Source organism: Salmo salar, chromosome 09 (assembly GCF_965601325.2).
Source record: "Salmo salar chromosome 09, fSalSal1, whole genome shotgun sequence".
In the NCBI taxonomy this organism is placed as follows: Eukaryota; Metazoa; Chordata; class Actinopteri; order Salmoniformes; family Salmonidae; genus Salmo; species Salmo salar.
Genome location: NC_138299.1, coordinates 7,572,291 through 7,596,495, shown reverse-complemented (window position 1 = coordinate 7,596,495; position 24,205 = coordinate 7,572,291). Strand labels below are relative to the sequence as shown.

Here is a 24,205-nt window from a genome sequence, read left to right as displayed (position 1 = left end):
AGTGTCATCTGATGGAGATTGTAAAAGGTTAGTGCATCATTTTAGCTGGTTTTATGGTTTTGGTGACCCTGTCTTTGAATTGACAAAACATTACACACAACTCTTGTAAATGTACTGTCCTAACATACTCTAAATTTATGCTTTCGCCGTAAAACCTTTTTGAAATCGTAAAACGTGGTTAGATTAAGGAGATGTTTATCTTTCAAAGGGTGTAAAATAGTTGTATGTTTGAAAAATTAGAATTTTGACATTTATTTGGATTCAAATTTGCCGCTCTTGAAATGCACCTGCTGTTGATGGAGTGCACCACGGGGGGGACGCCTGCGTCCCACCTAGCCCATAGAGGTTAAGGGGTGGTAAGTTTTCGAAAAAAATCATTTTTTCAAAGTTTGACTCTTGGGTGTTACATTTGCAATATGAAAATTCACGGTGGAGCGAGCTCGCCATCTATAGGATTTTTGGGGTGTGACACTTGGCATTTGCCATATGAAATTTGCAATATGATTTGGATGAATGTGGACCAAACTGGGTGGTTTTGCCCATATGATTTGTGCGGTGCCAATATGTTCCTGTCCATTGCATGGGGGTCTTCCCTTACATATAATTAAAACATCCAAGGGGGGCTCCATTAGGGGTTCCCCCTAAAACACTTGAGGGCGTAAGGAAGGTGTCAAGATGGTTCGAAGGGAGTGCATCCTTAGCTTGGCTAGGATCGATAGCCTCTGGCTGGTTAAGGTAGGGAGGTAAGGGCTAGTCCAACCCCTCTCTGCATGACACCAATTAGGGGAATGTCGGATAATCTCTGACAGGAGGGTATGGGGAGGTAAGGTGGGGGTAGACTTTAACAACTTTAACAATACAGCCGGGCGTGACTCGACTGGGTTTCCATTTGAGGATATCCGACCATAGCATGCACACACCTTCGCCATCGCACTCAAACCATATCCCGGGCCTTGCTACCGTAAATGGCTGTTATTCCTCATGTCAAAGTGAGGAAAATCAATGAAGCGGGGGTGTTAATTGCAATTCATCTGATCACTCTTCATAACATTCTGGAGTATATGAACATTGCCATCACACAAACTGAGGCAGCAGACTGTGAACATTAATATTTGTGTCATTCTCAAAACTTTTGGCCACGACTGTATATTGCATGCTTTTGAACGGGTGAAAAGTAGCAGTCATAAATAGAGATGAAATTAGGGAAGATTTGGATGTATTATCAATTATATATTGGCAATGGGGATAAATGGAAATCATTGTCTAGTGTCAGAACAAATGTTTTTTTATAAAATGTTACTGGATACTGACAGGCCTGCTGCTGAGAAGATGTGGGTAGAACTGTATCTGAAGTTGGATGTTAATGTATTATGGAAAAATGTATACTTACCTGGAAATAAATTGGAATGTTGAAATAATGATTTTAAAATAAGATAAAATCGTATATTCACAAAAGTAGTGTTGCATCAAATTAATAAAGAAATAAAAAGAGAATGCGATATATGTGGTAGGATACCGGAAAATGTATTACACTTATTTGTAGAATGTGAGGAATTAAACGTTTGTTTTAGGAAAGTAAAGGAAATGACAAGTAAAATCTGGGGGAGTGTTTTTTTGGGAAAGTATGTGTGGGAGGAATTGGTTTTATTTGGTGTGTGGGATGAATGGGATGGGGTTAATGTGTATTTGTTGAATGTTGTTTTTAGGTTGTTAGGTATGCTATTTTTTGTGGGAGAAATTCTGTGTATTTTGAGGGGAAGAGGGTAAAGGTGTGGAGTATTTTTATAGCATCGTTTAAGAAGCACATAGATGTTTTATTGTTATAGAATATAGAATGGTACATTTTGACTTTGACTAAGCTTTTGTTGATGGGAGTGGGTTAATTGCAAGGGTGGATGGATCACATATAATTTTTGAAAGCATTATTTTGGCATTTTATTTGTTTTTTTATAGTTGATAGGGGGTTGCGTTTAACCTGTTTCATTTTTGTTTCTTTTTGTGAGTGGAAATTATGTCTTAGTCTTGACTGTATTTGTCTATTAGTTTTTTTTGTGTTTTTATTTCTTTGAGTTCTTTGATTTGATAGGGGGTGAATTGTTCAATTTCCTATGTTAGTCTAGAGTTTTGTGTATTGTTAATTCAATCATTTGTATATAAAAAAAATACGCCTGATTTTTGTCTGCTCCCGGAAGCTAAGCATGGTCAGGTCTGGTTAGTACTTGGTTGGGAGACAGCTTGGGAATACCAGGTACTGTAAGCTTTTTGCCTAGTCGAGTATGCTCTTCCATACACAATAATGATACACTGCTCAAAAAAATAAAGGGAACACTTAAACAACACAATGTAACTCCAAGTCAATCACACTTCTGTGAAATCAAACTGTCTACTTAGGAAGACAGACTGATTGACAATACATTTCACATGCTGTTGTGCAAATGGAATAGACAACAGGTGGAAATTATAGGCAATTAGCATGACACCCCCAATAAAGGAGTGGTTCTGCAGGTGGTGACCACAGACCACTTCTCAGTTCCTATGCTTCCTGGCTGATGTTTTGGTCACTTTTGAATGCTGGCGGTGCTTTCACTCTAGTGGTAGCATGAGACGGAGTCTACAACCCACACAAGTGGCTCAGGTAGTGCAGCTCATCCAGGATGGCACATCAATGCGAGCTGTGGCAAGGTTTGCTGTGTCTGTCAGCGTAGTGTCCAGAGCATGGAGGCGCTACCAGGAGACAGGCCAGTACATCAGGAGACGTGGAGGAGGCCGTAGGAGGGCAACAACCCAGCAGCAGGACCGCTACCTCCGCCTTTGTGCAAGGAGGAGCAGGAGGAGCACTGCCAGAGCCCTGCAAAATGACCTCCAGCAGGCCACAAATGTGCATGTGTCTGCTCAAACTGTCAGAAACAGACTCCATGAGGGTGGTATGAGGGCCCGACTTCCACAGGTGGGGGTTGTGCTTACAGCCCAACACCGTGCAGGATGTTTGGCATTTGCCAGAGAACACCAAGATTGGCAAATTCGCCACTGGCGCCCTGTGCTCTTCACAGATGAAAGCAGGTTCACACTGAGCACATGTGACAGACGTGACAGAGTCTGGAGACGCCGTGGAGAACGTTCTGCTGCCTGCAACATCCTCCAGCATGACCGGTTTGGCGGTGGGTCAGTCATGGTGTGGGGTGGCATTTCTTTGGGGGGCCGCACAGCCCTCCATGTGCTCGCCAGAGGTAGCCTGACTGCCATTAGGTACCGAGATGAGATCCTCAGACCCCTTGTGAGACCATATGCTGGTGCGGTTGGCCCTGGGTTCCTCCTAATGCAAGACAATGCTAGACCTCATGTGGCTGGAGTGTGTCAGCAGTTCCTGCAAGAGGAAGGCATTGATGATATGTACTGGCCCGCCCGTTCCCCAGACCTGAATCCAATTGAGCACATCTGGGACATCATGTCTCGCTCCATCCACCAACGCCACGTTGCACCACAGACTGTCCAGGAGTTGGCGGATGCTTTAGTCCAGGTCTGGGAGGAGATCCCTCAAGAGACCATCCGCCACCTCATCAGGAGCATGCCCAGGCATTGTAGGGAGGTCATACAGGCACGTGGAGGCCACACACGCTACTGAGCCTCATTTTGACTTGTTTTAAGGACATTACATCAAAGTTGGATCAGCCTGTAGTGTGGTTTTCAAATACATTTAAACTCAGCTTTTCACAATTCCTGACATTTAATCCTAGTAAAATCTCACTGTCTTAGGTCAGTTAGGATAACCACTATATTTTAAGAATGTGAAATTTCAGAATAATAATAGAGAGAATGATTTATTTCAGCTTTTACTTCTTTCATCACATTCCCAGTGGGTCAGAAGTGTACATACACTCAATTTGTTTTTGGTAGCATTGCCTTAAAATTGTTTCACTTGGGTCAAATGTTTTGGGTAGCCTTCCACAAGCTTCCTACAATAAGTTGGGTGAATTTTTGTCCATTCCTCCTGACAGAGCTGGTGTAACTGAGTCAGGCTGTCACGACCGTCGTTGTAATCATACTCAGACCAAGGCGCAGCGTACGTAGAGTTCCACATCTTTATTAAATGAAACTCACAAAAACAATAAAGAGCAACGAACACGTGAAGCTATGGAGTGCTCACAGGCCACTACACATAAACAAGATCCCACAAAACATAGTGGGGGAATGGCTGCATAAATATGATCCCCAATCAGAGACAATGATAAACAGGTGCCTCTGATTGGGAACCATACCAGGCCAACATAAAAACAAAACGATTAGATAGAAACACCCCCCCCCCCCGTCACACCTCGACCTAACCAAAATAGAGAATAAAAAGGCTCTCTATGGTCTGGGCGTGACACAGGTTTGTAGGCCTCCTTGCTCGCACACACTTTTTCAGTTCTGCCCATACATTTTCTATAGGATTGAGGTCAGGTCTTTGTGATGCCCACTCCAATACCTTGACTTTGTTGTCCTTAAGCCATTTTGCCAAAACTTTTGAAGTATGTTTGGGGTCATTGTCCATTTGGAAGACCCATTTGCGACCAACTATTAACTTCCTGTCTGGTGTCTTGAGATGTTGCTTCAATATATCCACATAATTTTCCTCCTCGTGATGCCATCTATTTTGTGAAGTGCACCAGTCCCCCCTGCAGCAAAGCACCCCCACAACATGATGCTGCAAACCCGTGCTTCACGGTTGGGATGGTGTTCTTCATCTTGCAAGTATCCCCCTTTTTCCTCCAAATATAACTATGGTCATTATGGCCAAACTGTTGTATTTTTGTTTCATCAGACCAGAGGACATTCCTCCAAAAAGTATTTTCTTTGTCCCCATGTGCAGTTGCAAACCCTTTACAGACGCTAGATGGTATCACGCACAAGCTAGCGGGAGCACACTACTTCAGTGTCATGGACGCTAGATCAGGCTACTGGGCTATCAAGCTCACAGAAGAGTCATCTAAGCTCACAACATTCAACACACCGTTTGGACGCTACAGGTTCCGTCGCCTGCCTTTTGGGATTATCTCAGCCCAAGACGAGTTTCAGCGAAAGATTGACGAAGTATATGAAGGCCTCGACGGAGTTGTGGCAATTGTGGACGACATCCTTGTTTATGGTCGAACCAAAGAGGAGCACGACCGAAACCTCCGCGCGATGCTGCAAAGGTCCCGCGAGAGAGGAGTCCGGCTCAACCCCGAGAAGAGCACAGTCAGCGCTACAGAGGTCAGCTACTTCGGACATCTTCTCACAGCGAATGGAATCAAGCCAGATCCACAGAAGATCTCAGCCATAAAAGAAATGGAGCCACCAAAGAACCGTGCAGAGCTGGAAACATTGCTTGGCATGGTCAACTACTTAGCCAAGTTCTCACCCAGCCTCTCCAATGCTAATGCACCCCTGCGTCAACTGCTAAAGCAGTCCAGTGAGTTTCTTTGGGACAAGCAACACGACATTGCTTTCCAGAATGTAAAAGACTTGATCACGAGAGAACCAGGACCAATCCTTGCCTACTACGACCCCAACAAAGAGCTCAGACTCCAAGTGGACGCGTCGAAGTATGGACTAGGTGCAGTGCTACTGCAAGAAGGAAAGCCCATCGGCTACGCTTCCAAATCTCTCACAGACTGTGAAATCAACTACGCTCAAATCGAAAAGGAGCTCTATGCCATTCTGTTCGGATGTAAACGTTTCCATCAGTACGTATATGGACGACAAGTCATTTTGGAATCCGAACACAAGCCCCTTGAGTCAATCATGAGGAAACCACTAGCTGCAGCCCCGCCAAGGCTACAGAGAATGATCCTTCAACTACAAAAATACGACTTCACAATCACTCACCGTCCAGGCAAAGACATCCCTGTCGCAGACACACTCTCCCTGTCGCAGACACACTCTTACCTACAAGGACAGCAGCCTCAGTGAGGGCATGGACATGCAAGTGCACACGGTGTACAGCAACTTACCAGTTAGTGACACGAAACTGAAGGAGATCCAAGCAGAAACAGACAAGGACTCACAACTCACACAGCTGAGGAAAGTCATACAGGATGGATGGCCTGAGGAGAGGAGAAAATGCCCTCAGAGCGTCTCAGAATTCTGGAACCATCGTGATGAACTATCACAGATCAACAGAATCATTTTCAAAGGAGAGAAAATCATTATTCCTACCAGTCTCAGAGAAGAGATTTTGACAAAGATCCATGCTGGACACATGGGCATGGAAAAGTGCAAACAGAGAGCACGGGACATTTTGTTTTGGCCTGGAATGTGCAAACAAATAGAGGACATTGTTGGTAGATGCACCATCTGTCTTGAAAGACGCCCCTCAAACACCAAAGAGCCAATGTTACCTCACTGTATCCCAGACCGACCCTGGCAGGTTGTGGCAACCGATCTGTTCACCTGGAACAACGAGGACTACATCGTAACAGTGGACTACTACAGCAGATACTTCGAACTCGACAAGCTTCACAGCACCACATCTGCAGCTGTGATACACAAGCTGAAAGCAGCCTTTGCCAGGCATGGCATTGTAGAGACTTTAATATCTGACAATGGGCCCTGTTACAAATCAAATGAGTTTGAATCCTTCACAAAAGCATGGGAGTTCACACATGTCACCACAAGCCCACATTACCCTCAAAGTAATGGCCTTGCTGAAAAATCTGTGCAGATTGCTAAATCACTCATGGACAAAGCAAAAGCAGACAAGAGAGACCCCTACCTCAGTCTCCTTGAATACCGCAACACTCCAGTTGACAACTTCAAATCACCAGCCCAGCTGTTGATGAGCCGCAGACTTCGCTCAACCCTTCCCAGCACCAACCAGCAGCTGCAACCTGAGGTTGTCAGCTACAAGGAAATGCATGAAAAACGTGCACAGAGACAACAACAACAAAAGCGATACTATGACAGGTCAGCTAGACCACTGCCACCACTGATCGACGGAGAGTCAGTTAGAATCCAGGAGCATGGCCTCTGGAAACCAGCAGTCGTCATCCAGCCAGCTGACACTGAACGTTCATATCACGTCCGCACAGCAGAAGGAGCAGTGTACCGCCGCAATCGTCGTCACTTACTGAACACAAAAGAACAACACACTGATGAGATGAACTGTTCCCCTGAAAGAGAACGTGATGGACTAAACACACACACAGCACAACATACACCACACTTACCTGCAACACCACAAGAGCTGTTGACTGACACAGAAGCATGCTCAACATCATATCGCACAAGGTCAGAAAGAGAGGTCAAGCCCAGAGCTGTCCTCGACCTGTGAAATGTCAAAGGGTGTAGGCGGATCGCTGCCCTAAAAGCGTTCCAGACTGTAAACTTGTTATTGAAAGTTCACTTGACATGCTTTGGTATTGTATTTGTTTGAAATGTTAAGATGTCATTTCTACAGTGAAAGCTGAGTTGCTGAGAATCCCTTGTTTGAAAAGTTGGATCATTGTTTCAGAGTCTATGTTGATTCAGTTGGTGTATTATGCAATATAAATGGTTACTTACCTTGAGTTCAAACTACAGAGCATGTATCCAAAAGAAAAGCTTAGAATATGTAAAACATTTGTATTTTGTTTAAAAGAAGGGGGATGTAATATTCATATGTGAATACATACTGAATTATAATTGGATGCATTTTACCGCCGTATCATACTGTGCGGTGATTGGTTAAGACCACCCAGACGGTTAGGTCATGGGCAGTTGATCGTGGTTGGAGATAGGCTAACATGTAGTTGTAGCTAGTTAATAAAGAGTTATGTTAAGAAACATCCTGTAGTTCTGCGTTTTATTATTTTTTTTCAAAGTGTACAAAACAAGACACCATAGTCTGGCTTTTTTATGGTGGTTTTGGAGCAGTGGCTTCTTTCTTGCTTTGCGGCCTTTCAGGTTATGTCAATGTAGGACTCGTTTGACTGTGGATATAGATGCTTTTGTACCTGTTTCCTCCAGCATCTTCACAAGGTCCTTTTCTGTTGTTCTGGGATTGATTTGCACTTTTCGCACCAAAGTACGTTCATTTCTAGGAGACAGAACGCGTCTCCTTCCTGAACGGTATGACGGCTGCGTGGTCCCATGGTGTTTATACTTGCGTACTATTGTTTGTACAGATGAACGTGGTACTTTCAGGCATTTGGAAATTGCTCCCAAGGATGAACCAGACTTGTGGAAGGCTACAACATTTTTTTTCTGAAGTCTTGGCTGATTTCTTTTGATTTTCCCATGATGTCAAGCAAAGAAGCACTGAGTTTGAAAGTAGGCCTTGAAATACATCCACAGGTACACCTCCAATTGACTCAAATTATGTCAAGAAGCTTCTAAAGCCATGACATAATTTTCTGGAATTTTACAAGCTGTTTAAAGCACAGTCAACTTGGTGTATGTAAACTTCTGACCCACTGGACTTGTGATAAAGTGAATTATAAGTGAAATAATCTATAAATATAGTCTGTAAACCATTGTTGGAAAATGTACTTGTGTCATGTACAAAGTAGATGTCCTAACCGACTTGCAAAACTATAGTTTGTTAAGAAGACATTTGTGGATTGGTTGAAAAACGAGTTTTAATAACTCCAACCTAAGTGTATGTAAACTTCCGACTTCAACTGTATCTACAGGTGCAGTGTTCTATGTGTTTTACTTTCCTTTGTTGTAGTCTTGGTTGAGTTTGTGGAGCAATGTGTTGTCTGGTTGTCCACCTGTAAAGTTGTGAGGTCTGCGGCTCCTCTAGTGTTTGGTGGGCGTGGCCCAGGTGGTGTGGGTTATTTTGATTGGTCCGTTCTGTTACTCTGCCTTGCGGCAGAAAACAGGTTTTGGGTTGAGGGGTTCAGATTGAAATAAGAATTTAAGTGGGATGCAATTAAGGTTGGTGTAGGGTTAGAGTTAATGTCAATGAAAATGTGTGTATATCTCTGTAGGTGTGGTGTTCTATGTGTTTTGCCTACCTTTGTTGTAATCTTGGTTAAATTTGTGGAGCGATGTGTTATCTGGTTGTCCCACTGTAAAATTATGAGAAGTGTGTGGAAGGGGGTTTGCTGCTCCTCTAGTGTTTGGTGGGCGTGGCCCAGGTGGTGTGGGAATTTTTGGTTGGTCTGTACTGTTGCTATGCCGTGTGGCAGAAAACAGGTTTTGTGGTAAGGGGTTCAGATTAAGGGGAGAATTTGAGTGGGATGCAATTAAAGTTGGTGGGGGTTAGAGTTAAGGTCAGGCACACATGACAACAATACATTGGTGACCCAATATGACAAAGTCCAACCTTGTAGTAACACAAGGCTTGTTAAAATGTTATTCGGTTTGGATAAAACTATGGAGTGTGACAAAATGGGGATTGCAATACATTATAAGGGGCAGACAAGGTTAACAACATGAGGTCAGGCACAGAGCTTGTTTTTATATTTTAACCAGCGTGTCGTGATCGCGTTTGGTGTGGGGGGACAAAATCAATTTGCGCACGAGTGCGTCCAGATTGGGATGGGGTTAGGATGGGGTTAGGGTTAGGATGGGGTTAGGGTTAGGACGGGGGTTAGGGTTGGAATGGGGGTTAGGGTTAGGATTAGGGTTGGGACAGGACGGGGGTTAGGATGGGGGTTAGGATTAGGGTTGGGATGGGGGTTAGGATGTGGGTTAGGGTTAGGGTTATGGTTAGGGATAGGGTTGGGATGGGGGTTAGGGTTAGGTTTTTGTATTTGGTAGGGTTAAAATAAACTGTTTAGTTTTTTTAGGTGCACAGGCCTATTCCTATGTGCCCCTCCAATATCTCAATAAAATGTTATTCAAATACAGTACCTTCACAGAGTCGCTAGATGGAAGCATAGGATCATAAATAAAACAAAGATGGTACTGAGTGAGTCTTGAAACAGTAGGCCAGGCCTCTGGAGGGCTGAATTTTCTAGGGCATGAATAAACAAGTGCATGCTCTAAAATCAATCAGTTTTAGTACTATTTATTAACAGAGAAACATGCACATTATCCTTCAAACCACCTTTCTTTCAAAATTGAAATTTTTGTATTACAACTAAAAAGGTGCAATCCCTCCAACCCCTCCCCACAGGGGTTTCTCATTTAAACCCTCCAGTGTAATGTTTTTTAAAACTCTGATCCAATTGCATTCCTCTGCCCCTCGCTGTCTCCCCGTCCACCCAGGACCCGACTGCAGACCCGATACACTGAGGTTAGTGATGGGGTGATCTTGAAAGTGATTAACCAGTACTGTATGTAATTATGCTTGTTTGATGTTGTACAGATGTTGTTTCAACCGGGTTTCTATTGTATGTTTTGTTTGACCGATATAAGGTTTATTGCATATTGTACAGGTGATAATATAGATAACATTGGAGGTGCTGAGAGAGAGGCCATCTGTGATCAGGGCAGAGGTGTCACTGTGGGGATTGGAGATTCATTTTCTCTGTGTGTAGTGGGTGGTATGGGGTTTGGGGGGTTGTGGTGGTATGTTACTGAACTTTTCCTGAGTGAGTAAGTCTTTGAGATTTTGAATTCTTCCTGAATGCTGAAATGATTCTGTAAGGTTGAAGGGGTGAGTAAACCTGTTGTACTATGGAGAAGTTTTATTGCTTGATGTAGGGGTCTATGTGAAAATGTTGATACCAATGGGATGAGAATTTTCTGTTGATGGGATGATGAGGAGGAAGGGTTAAGGTTGGGAGCGGGATGCGAACCTGGGTTAGGGTTAGGGTCGGTGTGGGAGTGGGATGCGAACCTCGGTTAGGGTAAGGGTTAAGGTTAGGGGTGGGAGCGGGATGAGAACCCAGGTTAGGGTAAGGGTTAAGGTTAGGGGTGGGATGTGAACCCAGGTAAGGGTTAAGGTTAGGTTTAGGGGTGGGAGCGGGATGTGAACCCAGGTTAGGTTAAGGATTAAGGTTAGGGGTGGGATGCGAAGGGTTAGGTTCTTTGCTAGTTGTGGAGTCGGTTGATCCACTTCCATCGCTGCCATGTGGAAACCGGAGGGGGGATTAGGGAGAGTGACTCCACGGCATTGACGCATGAGCCAGGGGGGTCCGGGTACACCCGGCCAGAGTTGTAGACCCCTTGGTTGCCCACTTGTAATAAAAAGGCTCTGGGGTGCGATGGCTGGGCGTTAGGGTCAGTCCATCAGTAGGGTTGGGGTTAGGGTTGGGGTGAGGCTACACACAGATACAGTATGCTTAAAAATATCTTCCCAACGTTTGTTCTTACAGAATCGAAAAATGTGTAAAAAGGACTTTAGTCCTTTATGTACACCCCATCATGAGCATAATGTGCATTACTACAGTCTCAAATAGTGAAATCTGATAATGTAATGAACACCAATTGTTTAACGATTAACTAAAACTAGTTCCTTCCATAATCGATCTTGAGTTGTAAACCATGTGGTGCGCTGCACAGAAAAGGTTAAGCCTTGATCTTGGACTTCCCTTAAAATATAACTAACTGCCTGGCTTTTCTTAAATGTTGTGACATCTATGTGACAAGAACATCATCAGTATTATGTGTGCATTTTAATGGCCTTTGCATTGTTTGAAAGTCACACACACATTTTTTTTAAAGACATTTATTTTGGTAATTTTGCTTTATATGACATGAATCTTTGGAGATATAACAATGTTGTTGGTAAACAGTTTACGTCAGTATTTTGTGGTGTGTTATATCTTGTTTTATTTCTTATGGTCAATTTGACCATTGCCATTTCACAATATTCAAGTCACATACAAGGAAGTCAGGTACAACATGGTGCACAGAAAGTAATTAATGCATCTGATTGGTCACCAAAAAAAGGTTGTACAAAAACAAGAATCACTTGCTGTAATCAGTAAAAAAAGAAAAAAAAGTGAAATAAGAAAATTTCAGGACACAACAAAGCCATAACACCTCAATTTCACATGTTGCTTCCACTCACAAAATAAAACTCTGAATCATTGATAACTTTGTTGATTGCCTCCCCATCCCTGATAACTTGTTAGATAATTTATTTCCTTCCTCTTAGCACCCACTTCTTGTATTTTTAATTTGAGATGCTTCTATTCCTCAAAAAAGAGAGAACTGCCTGGTTGGTAAAGACAGGGAGATAACTTGTTTGATAAATAGCTTGCGGATTTTGTTGTGTGGTTATTGGGTGAGATCGTATCACGTTGAAGCGATAAGGAACCCAGAGAAAGAGCAGTGGACGTTCTCAGCGGCAAAGACGCCATTGGCCTCATCATCGGGAATCTGAAGGTAGACTGTGTCATTCACATCAAGCATAAGGACAGTGCTACCGGACATCTGGTCCAAGAAGCCCTTGTTGTACTCATCATAGCTGAACATGACTGGTTTGACGTTCTTGTACAGAGCCACCAGAGCATGAGCCCCATTCACGTGAATGGTGTATGAGAAGTAGTAGACTCCAGGGACCTGGCAAGTGAACTTCCCAGTGGTAGTGTCATAGTGATTCTCTGCATTGTACACCTCATTGTCAAACTTAATGGGTTCCCCAGATGGAGGATAAGGACTAGCCAGGGAAACAGAGAAAGCAGACATTGGGGCCTTGACAAGAGTAGGCACCATAATCTCACCCATGCCTATGCTCTTCTCGAAAATTACCTCGCCAGGAGGACCAGGTGGGCCGGGAAGTCCAGCAGGGCCTTGGCCACCATCCTGACCATCACTACCAGGGAGCCCAGGGGGACCCTGAGGGCCGGGGATTGCCTTAACGGCCAGTCCAGCTGGGCCGGGTGTGCCAGGGAGACCTGGGTGTCCTTTAAGACCAGGTGTACCTGCGGGACCAGCAGGCCCAACCGGGCCTCTCGTACCTGGGGCGCCGGCAGCTCCAGCCTCCCCTGCCTCACCATTGCGCCCTGGGAAACCTTTGGGCCCGGCAGGTCCTGGGACACCTGAATCACCAGTTGAACCTGTGTGGCCAGTGTCACCTTTGTTACCTGGAGCTCCAGTGGCTCCCCTGGCACCAGTTGGCCCTGTTTCCCCAGTATAACCTTGCTTGCCCTGGAAACCTTGTGCTCCCTGATCTCCCTTATATCCCTTTGGTCCCTGGGGTCCCATTGCACCTGTGTCACCTTTGGGTCCCATTGCCCCAGTATCTCCCTGGAAGCCTCTTGCACCCTGACGACTGGCAGGACCCATGGGCCCAGTAGCACCAGTAGCTCCAGTGAATCCATGTGCTCCTGGCTCACCCTTCTGACCTGTGGTACCTGAGCTTCCTACAACTCCCCTTTCACCTTTCTGTCCATTTGCTCCTGGCTTTCCATATCCAGGGATACCAGGAGCACCAGTTGCTCCAGTTGCTCCCTGATGACCTTTAGGACCAGATGAACCAGGCATACCTGGAGCCCCATTATCACCTGGTTTTCCGGGCTGACCTACACCAGGAGCCCCAGTGTGGCCCTTAGCACCTGGCAATCCAATGGGACCAGCGGCCCCATCCCTACCTGGGCTACCTGACTTTCCTGCCTCACCTGGGAATCCTGGCTTGCCTAGCTTTCCAACACCGACTGCTCCAGGCTGCCCAGCTGGTCCCATAGGTCCCACAGCCCCTGTCTCACCTTGTGCCCCTGGGATACCCACTCCTCTGTCCCCTTTAGCTCCTGACAAACCAGGCACACCTGGATGTCCCTTAAGACCTGTTTCCCCCCTTGGTCCCATTGCTCCAGGCAGACCGTGAGGTCCAGGTATGCCAGTGGAAGAGATCCCAGCAGGTCCGGGGCTTCCAGCAGGTCCAGGCATGCCCCTGGGACCCTGAAGTCCAGCTGCCCCCACCTTTCCTTTCTCACCAGCTGCACCAGGAACACCAGGCTTACCAGGACCACCTGGGGAGCCAGGTTTGGCAGGTGCGGAATAGCCAGCAGGTCCGGGTGGTCCGGCAGGGCCCTCTGGTCCGGGCTGTCCCACAGCGCTTTCCCCTGCAGGGCCAGGTGGGCCAGGGGGGCCCTCTGGGCCGGGCTCACCTGGGGTACCGGGCTCTCCTGCCACTGACACCACTGTGGGGAAATAACAAGTCACCTTATTAATACAACAGATGACAAGTGATCCTCTTGTAGTAAATGTGTTATTGGCAATTGTCTCTACCTAATAATAGAATTATAATTAAGTCAGCTACTATTGTCGATCATTCTCCAATTATTATTATTTTAATTTAAGACTAGGAGCTGAGATTGGTGTGCCACTCCTGAAGTGTGCACTTGTCCACTCCTCCATACATATTTTAAAGCATTGGAAAGGTGTAAGCATATTTATATATTTTTTCCTTTTAAATCCATTAAGTATAGATAAGTGCACATACTTGTTCAGACGTTTATAGAATTGGGAGGCAGAAATGTAGTGCACTTTAAAAGCACAATTCTTTGACTTCCATTACCCTATGTGGGCACCTCAAGGTACTATGAGCACATTTAGGTGCCAGAATGTAATAAAAAAGAATACTAAGATAATACTAATAATAACACTCATTTACAAACAAGTGGGGCACCTTATCCTATTTGTTGTGTTTTATTGGATAGGGTGTAGATATAGAGGTGTAGAGATGAAAGAAAGCAGGAGAGAGGGTGCTAGAGCACTGAGTCGGATTCACCCATGCTCACAGCTGCACAGTACATATGATCAAAGGCAGCCGATTAGACTGCTAGACCACCCCAGACAACAAATGGGGGCACTTTTGGTCTTTGTACAGCAGGGGCATAGCCAGAAATACATTGGTGGAGGGATCAGCGTCTCCTGATCCCTCCTGTCTCAGCCTCCAGTATTTATGCTGCAGTAGTTTGTGTCGGGGGGCTAGGGTCAGTCTGTCACATCTGGAGTATTTCTCTTGTCTTTTCCGGTGTCCTGTGTGAATTTAAATATGCTCTCTCTAATTCTCTCTTTCTTTCTCTCGGAGGACCTGAGCCCTTGGACCATGCCTCAGGACTACCTGGCTTGATGACTCCTTGCTGTCCCCAGTTCACCTGGCCGTGCTGCTGCTCCAGTTCCAACTGTTCTGCCTGCGGCTATGGAACCCTGACCTGTTCACCGGACGTTCTACCTGTCCCAGACCTGCTGGAACCCTGACCTGTTCACCGGACGTGCTACCTGTCCCAGATCTGCTGTTTTCAACTCTCTAGAGACAGCAGGAGCGGTAGAGATACTCTCAAAGATCGGCTATGAAAAAGCCAACTGACACTTACTCTTGTGTTACTGACCTGTTGCACCCTCGACAACTACTATGATTATTATTATTTGACCATGCTGGTCATTTATGAACATTTGAACATCTTGGCCATGTGCTGTTATAATCTCCACCCGGCACAGCCAAAAGAGGACTGGCCACCCCTCATAGCCTGGTTCCTCTCTAGGTTTCTTCCTAGGTTTTGGCCTTTCTAGGGAGTTTTTCCTAGCCACCGTGCTTCTACACCTGCATTGCTTGCTGTTTGGGGTTTTAGGCTGGGTTTCTGTACAGCACTTTGAGATATCAGCTGATGTAAGAAGGGCTATATAAATACATTTGATTTGATTTGTATGAGGAGTATTGTTTTCATAATAATGTATTCTTGTTTTGTATTTGCTCAATCTAATTGGGTGGGCCTGGCATGGCCTGGCACTCCAGGACCTCCTACTTGTTTGAGTGATGGAGGATGGACATTTTAATTTATGGACATGAAAAATGAAGAGGATTAGAACTTATTAAAATAAGTAAAGTATTGTGTTACACTCAGCAATTGTCAGAGGAATAATCTTTTTTTTTTGCTCTGTTTTGCTTCCATATTCAAATTTCATGTACATTTGGTTGATACCTTATTTGTTTGTACTAGGATTCCCAGAATGCAATTCACCGCCTGACCATTTACCAAAATGGTGCACTACATCTTTGTTTTGGGTAGGCAGGTTAGTTAGCTAGCTAGACAGAAGTAAGTAGTGTTTCCCAATTTAACCTCGCTCTGGTTTGACATTTGGTTAACATCTCCTTTTGCTGGAAACATGGGAACCTGAGTCCTGGGGCTGTATGTATCAAGTGTCTCAAATTAGGAGTTTTGATTTATGATCCATATAATCTTATTCATTGTGATCTGATCCTGAATCAGCACTCCTACTCGGAGATGGCCCCCAATCAACTGCAAAATGTTGGGGTACTCTCTCCCTCAAGGTCATTCCAACGATTTTGGCACATTTATTCAAAATGTTTATCAATGAAATTGCCCTTTTGTCCATGTATGTTAAACCTGCATGGGGGAGGAAATCGCCTAATAAGGCAAACTAGAATAGTAAATATATTTTTTTTTAGGAATTGCCACTTCGAAAGCATTGGGTATGATAGCATTAACAGTGCAAGTCAAACCTGCATAGACATTTAAACCTGTTGAATTATTAGCTCAAAATAATTTTCTCAAGGGTTCAATCTGTTCTTATTTCGCCATTTCACCATAAAAAAGCGGACATTTCATTCTTAAGAAACTGGAGTATGGGGAGAAAACAAGCATTTGTAAAGCAGAATGATGAATTGTAAGAGTCTTTTTTTAAATGAATTGTTTGTGGTCACATGACCCAGGGTGTAAACGGCATGTCCTTGGTCAAATGTAGAGGCCTAGTTTAGATTCATCAAAACATATGTTTCTACTTTTTGAAAGGCACACCTATACATTTCTGGGTGATTGAACTGTAATTGACGGTGTTAAAGTCATATATTAACAAGAGGCACATACTATTTTACACACTACTTTATATGATATGAAAATACAGTTGATGACAATTGAAAAAGAAACCAGTGATGTTGAGCTGTCTATAAATTATTTAATTGTTATCTTCTAGATCTTCTATTGTAATGAATAGCTGACTTTGCCCTACCTAACTAAAAAGTCAGTATCGGTACTGTTACCATCAGTTAGGTAGGGCAAAGTCAGCTATTATCAGTGTGGATGACGGATCACCAGCTCAAGCTGAACCTCGGCAAGACGGAGCTGCTCTTCCTCCCGGGGAAGGACTGCCCGTTCCATGATCTCGCCATCACGGTTGACAACTCCCTTGTGTCCTCCTCCCAGAGTGCTAAGAACCTTGGCGTGATCCTGGACAACACCCTGTCGTTCTCCACTAACATCAAGGCGGTGACCCGATCCTGTAGGTTCATGCTCTACAACATTCGCAGAGTACGACCCTGCCTCACACAGGAAGCGGCGCAGGTCCTAATCCAGGCACTTGTCATCTCCCGTCTGGATTACTGCAACTCGCTGTTGGCTGGGCTCCCTGCCTGTGCCATTAAACCCCTACAACTCATCCAGAACGCCGCAGCCCGTCTGGTGTTCAACCTTCCCAAGTTCTCTCACGTCACCCCGCTCCTCCGCTCTCTCCACTGGCTTCCAGTTGAAGCTCGCATCCGCTACAAGACCATGGTGATTGCCTACGGAGCTGTGAAGGGAACGGCACCTCCATACCTTCAGGCTCTGATCAGGCCCTACACCCAAACAAGGGCACTGCGTTCATCCACCACTGGCCTGCTGGCCCCCCTACCTCTGAGAAAGCACAGTTCCCGCTCAGCCCAGTCAAAACTGTTTGCTGCTCTGGCACCCCAATGGTGGAACAAGCTTCCTCACGACGCCAGGACAGCGGAGTCAATCACCACCTTCCGGAGACACCTGAAACCCCACCTCTTTAAGGAATACCTAGGATAGGATAAAGTAATCCTTCTAACCCCCCCCCCCCCCCTTAAAAGATTTAGATGCACTATTGTAAAGTGGTTGTTCCACTGGATATCATAAGGTGAATGCACCATTTTGTAAGTCGCTCTGGATAAGAGCGTCTGCTAAATGACTTAAATGTAATGTAAATGTAATGTTGGTTCTTACCGTGGCTCTTCACAGAGTAGGGCTGGTATTGGGGGGAGGCCTTTATTACTTTCTTCACTACATATGTACCACTACCATGAACAGCTGTCAAGGCCACCAGGAGGAGGAGGATGCTCAATACTCTTACTTCCATTTTCTGAAACAGGAAAAGATTCAGTACTGCTGAGCTTTCATTTTGAAGTTGCTGCAATGACTCAAGAAAGGACATTTTTGTAACACTCTTTTTTTCTCTCTGCACACATATACTGAACTCTGAACTGCACACATAACTGAATTACACCCCCCCCCCCACCAAAAAAAGCACAACAAATTATATAGATAGCAAGGAAATTCGTTTGAATACTGAGTTTCAGCCTCATGGATCTCTGCCTGTTCTCCTAGAACTCTGGCTATCCTGCTTGGTTTTATAAGGCACCAACATCTCTTCCACCTGCCCAGTCCTAGCTCAACCCAGTGGGAGTAGGAGTCAAGCCTCAGAAGGGCCCTATTGTTCATTGCACCAAGAGATTAAGAGGATAGAGAGGAAGAGCACACATACCAGCATGCAGTTGAGTGAGTTGGAGTTCCAAAAAAGGGGTAAGAAATCTTCAGCACCACTGTCCTCCTACTGCTGCTGTATATCCTTAGGTTAGGAGCACGTTGGAGAATTTGCTGCCTCCCAGTACAATGATGTGAGTATTTATACCATATCTGCCCCTTGGATCATAAAAAATAGCCCCCACCACACAAGTACCTCCCTTCTCAGAGCTACGCTGTAATTAGCTAACAGATCTGCCCAATGCAGGCATGTCACAAACTGTAAGGATGCCTATTTGCTTTGAATAGTTAGACACATGATTAGAACTTATTTTAGTCTTGCAAAATAATCAAGTTTAGACACCAAAATGTAAAATAGTTTACTGTTTGGTTTGAAGATTTATTTTAATTATTGCTCTTGTTCATATGGGTTTTCCCTGTAACATTTTTCCTCTACCATATGTGTGGTGAACAAATCTGGTAAATGTTCTTCCAGATTTGGTCAGTTTTCTGTCAATATTACCATAAGAGTAAACAGCTAAATCTGTGTTAAAAGTGTTAAACTAACTCGCTGTAGTTCTAATTTTAACACTTTTCAGTGTGTATATTCATCCACTCTCTCACTGTTGATGTTGAGACTGGTGTTTTGCGGGTACTATTTAATGAAGCTGCCAGTTGAGGACTTGTGAGGCTTCTGTTTCTCAAACTAGACACTCTAATGTACTTGTCCTTTTGCTCAGTTGTGCACCGGGGCCTCTCACACCTCTTTCTGTTCTGGTTAGAGACAGTTTGCTCTGTTCTGTGAAGGGAGTAGAACACAGCGTTGTACGAGATCTTCAGTATCTTGCCAATTTCTCACATGGAATAGCCTTCATTTCTCAGAACAAGAATAGACTGATGAGTTTCAGAAGAAAGTGCTTTGTTTCTGGCCATTTTGAGCCTGTAATCAAACTCACAAATGCTGATGCTCCAGATACTCAACTAGTCTATAGAAGGCCAGTTTTATTGCTAATTTAATCAGAACAACAGATTTCAGCTGTGCTAACAAAATTGCAAAAGGGTTTTCTTATGATCAATTAGCCGTTTAAAATTATAAACTTGGATTAGCTAACACGACGTGCCATTGGAACACAGGAGCGATGGTTGCTGATAATGGGCCTCTGTAAATATTCCATAAAAATTCAGCTGTTTCCAGCTACAATAGTCATTTACCATATTAACAATGTCTACACTGTATTTCTGATCAATTTGATGTTATTTTAATGGACTTTTTTTTTGCTTTTCTTTCAAAAACAAAGACATTTCTAAGTGACCCCAAACTTTTGAACGGTAGTGTATATTTTTATGTATATATATATATATATATATATATAATTATTTATTTGTTGAGAAAAATGTGGGTCTCAAAACAGAGCCCCACCTGCCCTGAATGACAGGTATGTTTTCATTTGAAACTTCAGTATGTGGAGAATAGGGCAACACTTTTAATTATATCCTGTGATCTGCATTACTAAGGACAGTCAAAATATTGAAATATCACTTAGTCACATGCTATAGATGTAGATGACAAATTATACATTTCAGATATAGATTATCAATGATAAATATTCTTATTTATCAAAGACTAAACACATTGCGAGTATGTTTTCTGTTTCTGTTTCATTATTAAATGACCCTCTACGCACATATCCAGATACTAAAACAAATCTAAAAACAACCCCAGGTTTTTGGCGCCGCCACAGTGGAATCATTGCCTCAGCTAGATGGCATTGAGGATAGGATATACATCCCCAATATATATCTGCCCCAGCCTGTCTGTATTTGACAAGCCTGTTACCTTTACTTACTGTCTGAACATCTCCCACCCGTCCTATGATAAAGTAAACAAAAACAAACACTGGAAGGGCAGCAGAGGTATGGCTCCTCTCTTGACCTAATATTACAACAGTCATAATAGGACCTAAATGTACACCTACCTAAGGCTAAACACACTTAGCCCTTTACCCTAAAATGAACACAGCAGCATGGATTCTGTTTGGTCGAGTACACAGTGAACCTTTCATTTCATCCACTATTTTAGGCCTAACAGTTTATAGTCCTTAACTTCTGTATTTTTGTTCGTTCTTCACCCTCGAAACAGCTAATAACGCTCTAAAAATAAGTACTGGAAAAGCCATTTGTGTTGGACTTGTTTTTCTCTGCCTGGTGAATGCAGTGTAGTGTGTGGTTGACCAGTGCTCTTGAGATGATCAAGACTTGAACACCAGGGGGCAGGTTCTGCCATTCAACTTTGTGGAATGTGAAGTGGCCTTGCCTCTGTGGTCGCTTGTTGTTATTTTGGGAGTCTTCTACCTTAATATACATCATCAGGCATATCCCTACAATTATAGCTCCTGCCACAATGTAGTATTTCCTCAATCAGCTACTGTATATCGCCCAGTGTTATGGTCCCTGACCCATGTCTCGCTTACTTTGGGATGCTCTCAATGTAATTTCTGAATTTCGTCCACGCTATGTAAGAAATGCATACACCCAAATAATCATAGTTTTATAACACACAAGTGGCCATAAATTATGTGTAGGGTACTTAATATACAGATTGTGTCCTAAAACGTTTTGAACATAGTACCATTTATGATTGATTTCCTGCATTTTCAATGCACTGACTGGTTTATATGTCTATTTGCGTCACAGAGGCAAATAGGGGTGAAGACAGGGGTGAGAGGAAGGGGTATGCTGTAACAGGATTCTGTGGAGGATGTCTATATTAGCTGTGACATGAGAAACCCCTTCCACAAAGGAAATAATAAAAAATTCTAAGAACATGAAACTTGTTTGAACTTTTCCTATTTTAGATTTAGACCAAATGAACTGTAATTTTCTAAAGTGCTGCCTTGCATAGTTGATAGTTATAACATTTAGTCGAGGTTGACAAGTATTGTTTGAGCATGTTGTCACTATAAAATGAAAGATCATGTTTTATATTAGCGCAAAACACTGAAATATCCCAGATTAACTAGTATAAAGATGTCTCATTTCTAAGACATTGGAATTAGAACAAAAGGAATGTGACATTAGATCATTCTATGCAATTAGCCAAAGACTCACTTTCAGGCACCCATCATAAATGCCAAGCGTGTTTTTCATTCTGTTCATACATGTTCCCCCTTTGAACAAGGCTGTTTTCATTACTATGTGTTGTAGAGTGCTGTGAAACAGTTGCTGTACCTAATACTGTGGTGGTATATAGTATATTCCTGTGCCACCTATACTGATATGCCTTGGCCATACTTTATTTCAAACTCTGTTTATGACCCACATAAGAGGACCGATCATCCCAACTTTAGTCATATTTAGCTAAATGATAGAGCAAGAGAGGATAGAGTCAGGATTGTAAATTTTTCCACGTTCAGATAATTCTAGTTTATTTTTGTTATTTTAAACAGTGCTAACCACAAAGAAGCCAAACACATAAAAAATCAAATGTATGATGCTCCTACTGTATATCTAAAGGAAACTAAGTGCATGATGCGCCTTAAAGCTAACAGTGTAATTTGGTTACTTTATATGTTTGCACAATATAGAATTTTGTCCTTTTCTACAATAAAGCATTATGAAGGGCTTAATCTCCTTATACTTGGTGGTGAAATCCAGTATTATAAGACTATGACAGTGTATAACTTATTCTTCCTTCGTCCTCTGCTCAACTCAGTGGCATGATGTGGTAGCATTGCCTCCATCGTGATAACCATTATGGATTAGGGTAAGTGCTGTAGAAATGAACATCAGTGACAAAGCCTTTATATTGTCTATTGCTGTGCATTGTAAAATACTTTAAACATAAAGTATTAAACTCTGTCACTCCCCACCCCCAAAAATATAAAAAATGTGCCACACCAGAGGACACAAAGAGAACGTTAATGTCCCAAAATGCGTAATTCTTACTCCTGCACATACACTATATACAGTTGAAGTCGGAAGTTTACATACACTTAGGTTGGAGTCATTAAAACTTGTTTTTCAACCACTCCACAAATTTCTTGTTAACAAACTATAGTTTTGGCAAGTCGGTTAGGACATCTACTTTGTGCATGACACGAGTCATTTTTCCAACAATTGTTTACAGACAGATTATTTCACTTAATTCACTGTATCACAATTCCAGTGGGTCAGAAGTTTACATACACTAAGTTGACTATGCCTTTAAACAGTTTGGAAAATTCCTTGTAACCGAAAGGTTGCAAGATCGAGTCCCCGAGCTGACAAGGTAAAAATCTGTTCTGCCCGTGCACAAGGCAATTAACCCACTGTTCCTAGGCCATCATTGAAAATAAGAATTTGTTCTTAACTGACTTGCCTAATTAAATAAAGGTAAAATAAATATACACTGCTCAAAAAAATAAAGGGAACACTTAAACAACACATCCTAGATCTGAATGAAAGAAATAATCTTATTAAATACTTTTTTCTTTACATAGTTGAATGTGCTGACAACAAAATCACACAAAAATAATCAATGGAAATCCAATTTATCAACCCATGGAGGTCTGGATTTGGAGTCACACTCAAAATTAAAGTGGAAAACCACACTACAGGCTGATCCAACTTTGATATAATGTCCTTAAAACAAGTCAAAATGAGGCTCAGTAGTGTGTGTGGCCTCCACGTGCCTGTATGACCTCCCTACAACGCCTGGGCATGCTCCTGATGAGGTGGCGGATGGTCTCCTGAGGGATCTCCTCCCAGACAGTCTGTGGTGCAACGTGGCGTTGGTGGATGGAGCGAGACATGATGTCCCAGATGTGCTCAATTGGATTCAGGTCTGGGGAACGGGCGGGCCAGTCCATAGCATCAATGCCTTCCTCTTGCAGGAACTGCTGACACACTCCAGCCACATGAAGTCTAGCATTGTCTTGCATTAGGAGGAACCCAGGGCCAACCGCACCAGCATATGGTCTCACAAGGGGTCTGAGGATCTGTTTCTGACCGTTTGAGCAGACACATGCACATTTGTGGCCTGCTGGAGGTCATTTTGCAGGGCTCTGGCAGTGCTCCTCCTGCTCCTCCTTGCACAAAGGCGGAGGTAGCGGTCCTGCTGCTGGGTTGTTGCCCTCCTACGGCCTCCTCCACGTCTCCTGATGTACTGGCCTGTCTCCTGGTAGCGCCTCCATGCTCTGGAGACTACGCTGACAGACACAGCAAACCTTCTTGCCACAGCTCGCATTGATGTGCCATCCTGGATGAGCTGCACTACCTGAGCCACTTGTGTGGGTTGTAGACTCCGTCTCATGCTACCACTAGAGTGAAAGCACCGCCAGCATTCAAAAGTGACCAAAACATCAGCCAGGAAGCATAGGAACTGAGAAGTGGTCTGTGGTCACCACCTGCTGAACCACTCCTTTATAATTTCCACCTGTTGTCTATTCCATTTGCACAACAGCATGTGAAATGTATTGTCAATCAGTGTTGCTTCCTACGTGGGCAGTCTGATTTCACAGAAGTGTGATTGACTTGGAGTTACATTGTGTTGTTTAAGTGTTCCCTTTATTTTTTTTTGCAGTATATCTTTACTTGACATCATGGGAAAATCAAAAGAAATCAGCCAAGACCTCAGAAAATAATTGTAGACCTCCACAAGTCTGGTTCATCCTTGGGAGCAATTTCCCAACGCCTGAAGGTACCACGTTCATCTGTACAAACAATAGTACGCAAGTATAAACACCATGGGACCACGCAGCCATCATACTGCTCAGGAAGGCGATGCGTTCTGTCTCCTAGAGATGAACGTAATTTGGTGCGAAAAGTGCAAATCAATCCCAGAACAACAGCAAAGGACCTTGTGAAGATGCTGGGGGAAACAGATACAAAAGTATCTATATCCA

The 24,205-nt window shown here is 43.7% G+C and overlaps 1 protein-coding gene across 1 annotated transcript; it reads right to left on the bottom strand.

The window, feature by feature from the left end:
- Positions 1-11,639: 11,639 nt before the first annotated feature.
- On the bottom strand, positions 11,640-18,497 carry LOC106610590 (uncharacterized). Its single transcript, XM_014209977.3, has 3 exons — positions 18,346-18,497; positions 17,808-17,943; positions 11,640-13,979 (listed from the first exon to the last, which is right to left on the bottom strand). Exons 1-3 carry the CDS (start codon positions 18,349-18,351, stop codon positions 12,133-12,135), a joined length of 1,989 nt encoding a protein of 662 aa, XP_014065452.1. The 5' UTR covers positions 18,352-18,497; the 3' UTR covers positions 11,640-12,132.
- Between the last annotated feature and the right edge of the window lie 5,708 nt (positions 18,498-24,205).